The following is a 6,448-nucleotide window of genomic DNA, read 5'->3' as shown; positions in this document are numbered from 1 at the left end:
TATCTTGCCAGGTCCGGTAGAATTGTTTGCTTAGCTTTACTCATCTTTCATGAATCAAAATGGACCACATAAAATGCTCCTTTTGTAGAAAACATATAACACGCCTTCAACAAGTCTCCTATTTATTATAAAGGTGTTATGAAAAGTTTTATACAAAATCTCATGGCTTTGTAAGTATGTGCATGTATACTCCAGTTTACATCCAGCTCATGTTGTAGGCAGTTCCCACTTCTAGATATAAAAAAAATAATGATAATAATTGTTGTTTTTTCCTTGTCAATAATTACATGTCCTTGTTATGTAAATATAACTGTACGCTAAAGAAGTAAATAAATGTATAAGCATAATGTAAATGCAAAATATATATAACGAATATTTTTTCATGAAAACACTTGTGTTGTAAAACATTTTACAATATATTTTATAACTTGAATGAACATGAATTGAATGTTTGATCAGGTGTAGTAAAAAAAAAAACAAAAAAAACAAGTATAACTTTACAAGCATACAAATATGTTTGTATATCAACTACAGGGGTTCTGTACAAACCAGATGTTTTAGCTTATATTAAAGATATGTTGTTTAGGTAAGCTGCCCTTTTCTGTTGCATAATAGCACAAAAATGCTGTCAAATGGCAGAAAGGTCCATTCTGATCTCCTTTTAGATCACGGTAAGTATTCATGACTGTAAGAGACCCATGTAAGAGCATAAACACAGTGTCTCTCTACACAGGAACCGTAGTCATAGCTGCGTTTCCTCCGTCACCCTTCCACTCCAGGTAAGCGAAAACGGCACTGGCTATATAAGCCACTGTCACACAAACGGAAAAAAACTGCAAGACAAAATACAAGTGGATCAATCCCCCACATACATGAATCACCATAAAGCTTGTAAATGATACCCAGTATGAATTGTATGTAAAACGATTAATGAATTGTACCACCACAGGCAATCTTTTTTATATCATTGACTTTTTGTTCACAATTCTTTCACAACAGGACATTATACCTATGTCATGTGCTTTGTATGGACTTAAATAAATAGGACCATAAAATTGTCCTAGGTGCTTAAGGCCTTAGTGCCTTGTTATAGAACTGTGGCAGATTTGGCTGTAAAGTGGTGATCCTATAGTGAGTCATGAGTCAGTAGCAGTGCATCCACTACAAAAATTTAAGTAGTAAAACTACCACAAGTCAACAAAACAGCTTTGATTTTTATTGGTTAATTGGTATAAATTCTAGAATTCTCTAGAACTGTATTAAACACATTAGCACCATTAGAGCGTATTCCATCAACAATTGGTGTCATAAATCATCATTTCAATCATTTTCTTACTCATTAAACCTTTCAGTGACCCTTGTACACTGTGAATGTTGACATGCTAGAAGAGGCCACTCCCTTCAGGATAGAAAGGTTTCAGCAGTGGATAAATGTGATCAGTAAGAATAACTTTGCATGGAATACTTGTTTAACTGTGTGATATTAAATGCCTTCACTCACCGCACCCGCTGCCAAGTGATTATACGTTGCATCTTGAAAGTAATGGATCGAAACTACATTTGCCAGAAAGGCTGTGAAATACAGGGCGCTCGCAACCACATAAAACACCAGCAGCTGAGAGAATGTAGTGAAAAGAGAAAGAATGGAATGCTATATATTATATGATGCCATTACAATTGGTTTACCTTACTAAGTTTGTTAACACAGAACAATACATTTACACTGTATTTCAGAAGACTTACCGTTATAGGCCAGGGTATAGAGGGCAATTTCAGCCTTATACCCAAAATGAGCATGGTGAAAAGCGCAAGGGTGAAGATCCACAGTGTTATGCTCACAAACAACACCCAGCCATAAGCAGGTGGATACCAGTAGAAAGCGCTGGAGATAAGTGGCCACACCAACAATCCAAAAGCCTACAGGGGGAAGATCATCACCATTAATATATATGTGCAAATGTGTGAAACAAGACAAATGCAAGTAATAAACAGAAAACAAACAAAATCTTTAATTTAGCTTGATTGAAAATGCGAACAAAATCACTGTTGTTTCATAGTGAAAATTTTTATACATTCTTATTTCTTTTAATTGTTATTTTTAATGATGATGATGATGATGATGATTATTATTATTATTATTATTATTATTATTATTATTATTGTTATTATTATTATTATATACTTTTTTAAACGGTTAAACAATACCCTGAAACCTGGAAACAATTTAAGAATACAACCTAGATAGTAAACCATGCACACACTAAATTCACTGTTAAATTTGATGGATTTGTGAGTTCCTGGTCAGAGCCTGATTATTGTGGTGACTATTATCCTCTATTCTATCAGTAATTGATTGAGTGTTTTCAATCACATGGTTTAATACAATGTGTACCTGTTTGGCCAAATCAATTACTAATTTATAAAATGGTATCAGCTTGCTGTCGGTGGCATGATATTGAAAGGCCATGACACCTGAGATGTGGCATACATGGCCACAAACAATCTGGAGGACCGGAACAGGCAAACAACAGCAACAACAGTGATAATGTGATCGTACATAGCATCCTTTATAAGAAAGTCAGCAAACAGTCGTGCACAACAACGAGGAGACTGGATAAAATTATATGATGTTTGATTTGGATCACATTTTGTGTTGTCACATTGTGTTGTAATGTTTAAGTTCAAGTGAAAGGAAAGAGGAAAGGAAGAAGAGGAACAGAATTAGCAATAATATACCGCACATATGCACATTTAGTATTACTGTTTTATAGTAAGGAATAAGGAATTGATACTAGGAATAACACTACAATCAAACTAGATTACAAGCAACTTTAACCAGGATAGGTTGGAAATGGTTTTAGCATTTAACCAAGGTGTGACAAAAGTATGTCATGACATGACAATACTTGCATATCTCAGCAATAAACATTTTATATCTGTGTTATAAACATCTATACAGTCTGACCTTTAACTTCATATAATTTTATAGTTCTATTACTTAATTAATATAATAACGATCAAGGAATAGTTTACCTATCACATCTCGTCTGGTTTTACCAGATTTAAGATACCAATTTCAAATAAAATTAAATAAAAAAAACCTAATAACTAAATGGACTATGTGGATAGAGAGTGTTTTTGTAAAATCCTTGTAGAACTTGCTGAGACATTATTAAGATCAACCATGCATGACCAAAGCAGGTGGCAGACGTGCATGAGAAAGTGTAAATGAGAGAACTGAAAAGGTGTAAGATGACAAGACACTTTCTGACTATGAAACTAAATAAATTGAACAACACAGCAAAAAAAATGTTATACATTAGATTATTCAGTTGTTTTTTTTCCAACTTACAATCTCCACCAGCAAAAGTATCCCGGTCACGCTTTTAATGAAGTTGAAGTCAACAGATACGTTCATTATATTCATAGGTTCCGTCTGCGACTGAGGCGAGCTTGTCTGAGTGTTCACCTTCCCAGGAAAATCTGCCATATCGATATATTCCGAATATGGGGGATTTGTGAAATGGGTAGTGTTACCCTTTCACAACAGATACAGCTTAGAAGAAGATGAACCAAATACAGGAAGATTCACAGATCCAGCTCATTCAGAAACTTCCTAGCAACTCTTTCCAAGCAGACAGGTGCCTTGATACCTGCGCTCTCTCTCTCTCTCTCTCTCTCTCTCTCTCTCTCTCTGACACACACACACACACACACACACACACACCTTCTCTTTGACATTCTTCACTGTTCATGTCTAAAAGCCCTTTATTGTGTACATAGGGCTCATCAAGAGTTAATAAGTAATTTTATCACATGACCTAAATTAAATAAATACCTGACAGCATTGCCCAACCAGTCACAAGATAGATGAATAATGACTTGTTAAACAGACAAAGAATAAAATATTTGGCATACATGTAATGACAAAGTCCATTCTGGTTATTTCTAGGTAAGCATTCATGTTAGGTGAGGTATAGACCTCATAGACCTTTATAGACTTTATAGAATAATTTACTTAAATAGACTAAAGTGAATCCAGGGAATATGGGTATTATGGTTACATTTACGTTTTAGTATATGACCAAATAACCTGACATTTTTAAACAATTTGCAGACCGGCTATATATACACTATATTTCCAAAAGTATTGGGTCACCTGACCTTTCCTGCTATATTTGGTTCTTTTCCAAACTGTTACCACAAAGCTGGAGGCACTCAATTATACAGGATGTCTTTAGATGCGCTATAATAAAATTTTGCATTCGCTTGACCTTGGAAACCCAAACCTGTTCCAGCATGGCAATGCCCCTGTGCACAAAGTGAGCTCCTTGAAGATGGTGTACATGGTTTGGGGAGGAAGATCTTGATTGGCCAGCTATAGATCTCTGATCTCATACCTTCTGAACACCTTTGGAATGAATTGGAATGCTAACTGCACCTCAGGCCTCCTCAACTAAATTACTACCTGCTTTTCATAACAGCCTTGTGGCTGATGAACACAAATATCCATAAGCACACTTCAAAATCTAGTGGAACAGCTTCCCAGAAGAGTGGAGGGAATTATAAGAGCAAATTGGGACTAAATGTGGAATGCAATGCTCAAAATCACATACCATACTTATGACCAGGTGACCCAATACTTTTGGAAATATATTGTATGTACATAGATATATAGATACATATATAGATATAGACTTAAGCACAACTTGATTGATAAAGCACATTTGTAACAACAGTGTTTGATTTTAAAATCCAGTACAGTTAAACAAAATAGATTAAAAGGACAATAACAGGACAAGACAAAATGTCTAGTTCATAGTAAAAAGAGACAATAGCAGGTGCAAGGCATAGAATTTAAAAGTCAGGGTTTAGGCCTCATGAAAGTACACAATCAACACTCATTAACATAGTAAATGAGCTACCAATGGCCTCTGATTAGGTTTACAACTTATTTGACTTGACTCAGCACAGCTTTAGCAACCATTAGGAAAATATTCTTTAAATGTACAAAGTACATTTATGTTGAAATTAGGGAAATGGCTCCAATTTTATCTAACTGACTGCATTTGTAGTGGATAATCCTGCCTGGATACTGTAAACCTACAATTCCTGAAAACTGCTCTAATTATAAACACAATTAATTATTACTTATCCCAGCGTTCACATTCATAACATACACAATAAATGTTTAAATATTTTAATACCTGCAGGGACGTAAAAAATAAATAAATAAAATATCCATAGTCATTGGCGCCCTCTGTCGGTGGGACTATTACAAATACAAACTGACTATGATTGCCCTCAAAACACTGTACATGACAAAATATATTTGTATTGTGTGTAATTTGTGTATTGTGTTGTGTTAAACCTACATAATCTATAGTCCTTATCTTGAAAATAAGGACTACATAATCAAATGCATAATTGCATGATGTTGCTGCTGTTGTAGATAACTGTACACAGCCATATGCAGAAATTCCTGGAATCCTGGAAGCCACTGCTTCCTCAGACATATGAATCATGCATGAATGTCGTTCTTTCTGATGCTGACAAGACAAATATACATTAGGGAAACGAGATTGAGTCTCTGTGATTTACCCTTTCCTGAACTAGAAGATGTCAGGAGCATTCAGAAACAAACATAACAGACAACAATTAAATAAAATAGAGATCACAACAAGCTGGCTAAAATATTCTCAAAAACAGATTTAATCCAGGAGAATAAAATGTTCACAGTGAACAGTTCAGTCATTCCCACTATCTTGGCAACATCATTCAAAATGAGCTCGTTGTTCCATTAGTTCAAAAATACTCATCACCATTAAGCACTTCCAAATATTTCTATACTTTTTTGGAGCTGCATGCATGGCATTAGCCACCAAGAGCAAATTAAACACCATGCTTTTTTTGATTTAATTATAAAGTGATAAGAACAGATGACTGCTATAGTGGACAGTGAAGCACAATATAAAGAGGTTATAGGCATCTAGAATAAAAGACTGCTATATGTTCTACACAGAGCTTGCAAACTGAAAGTTAAATACCAAAATAAGTTTATAAAGAAGAAATGTAATGGCCATTAAATTGACGTCATTGCGCAAAACATTAGATCAAACAAAATGGGAGAGTCACATCGACAGCAATGAGGTAGTTGGATACCAAATTCCTGCCTACTTTCCTGCAAGTATTTCAAAGTAACAAATGCCATTTTTAAGATGGAGGCCTAGTCTCATATAAAACTGATTTTTTTTTGTTTTTAAACTCTCAGGTTTGTTTTCTAAGTCTCCTAATGCATGCTGAGATACAAGGCTACATGCTTTGCATCTGCACAGATATCAGCAAAAGATATTTGTTAAGGGATGAATGTAAAGTCAGGCAATAGAGGCTCAGGTCTATAGGCAGACATTATTATCATGAGACTGTAGCTGAGGCACTGAGGAGGTTT

General features: G+C 34.9%; 1 protein-coding gene across 1 annotated transcript; it reads right to left on the bottom strand.

The window, feature by feature from the left end:
- Positions 1 to 105: 105 nt before the first annotated feature.
- LOC124396182 (plasmolipin) lies at positions 106 to 3,690 on the bottom strand. Its single transcript, XM_046865232.1, has 4 exons — positions 3,353 to 3,690; positions 1,744 to 1,917; positions 1,502 to 1,615; positions 106 to 833 (listed from the first exon to the last, which is right to left on the bottom strand). The coding sequence occupies exons 1-4, from the start codon at positions 3,488 to 3,490 to the stop codon at positions 726 to 728; spliced, it is 534 nt and encodes a 177-aa protein (XP_046721188.1). The 5' UTR covers positions 3,491 to 3,690; the 3' UTR covers positions 106 to 725.
- Positions 3,691 to 6,448: the final 2,758 nt, after the last annotated feature.

Source organism: Silurus meridionalis, chromosome 13 (genome assembly GCF_014805685.1).
Source record: "Silurus meridionalis isolate SWU-2019-XX chromosome 13, ASM1480568v1, whole genome shotgun sequence".
NCBI lineage: Eukaryota > Metazoa > Chordata > Actinopteri > Siluriformes > Siluridae > Silurus > Silurus meridionalis.
Note: the sequence above shows the minus strand (reverse complement) of the source record. Positions and strands in the feature narration are given on the sequence as shown.

What these genes read in the sequence shown, in the direction of transcription:
- LOC124396182 (XM_046865232.1), bottom strand. Translation starts at nt 3,490, where the DNA reads ATGGCAGATTTTCCTGGGAAGGTGAACACTCAGACAAGCTCGCCTCAG. An exon ending in CTATACCCTGGCCTATAACG is followed by an intron (nt 1,616 to 1,743) that starts GTAAGTCTTCTG and finishes ACATTCTCTCAG; the next exon opens with CTGCTGGTGTTTTATGTGGT. An exon ending in ATCACTTGGCAGCGGGTGCG is followed by an intron (nt 834 to 1,501) that starts GTGAGTGAAGGC and finishes TTTGTCTTGCAG; the next exon opens with TTTTTTTCCGTTTGTGTGAC.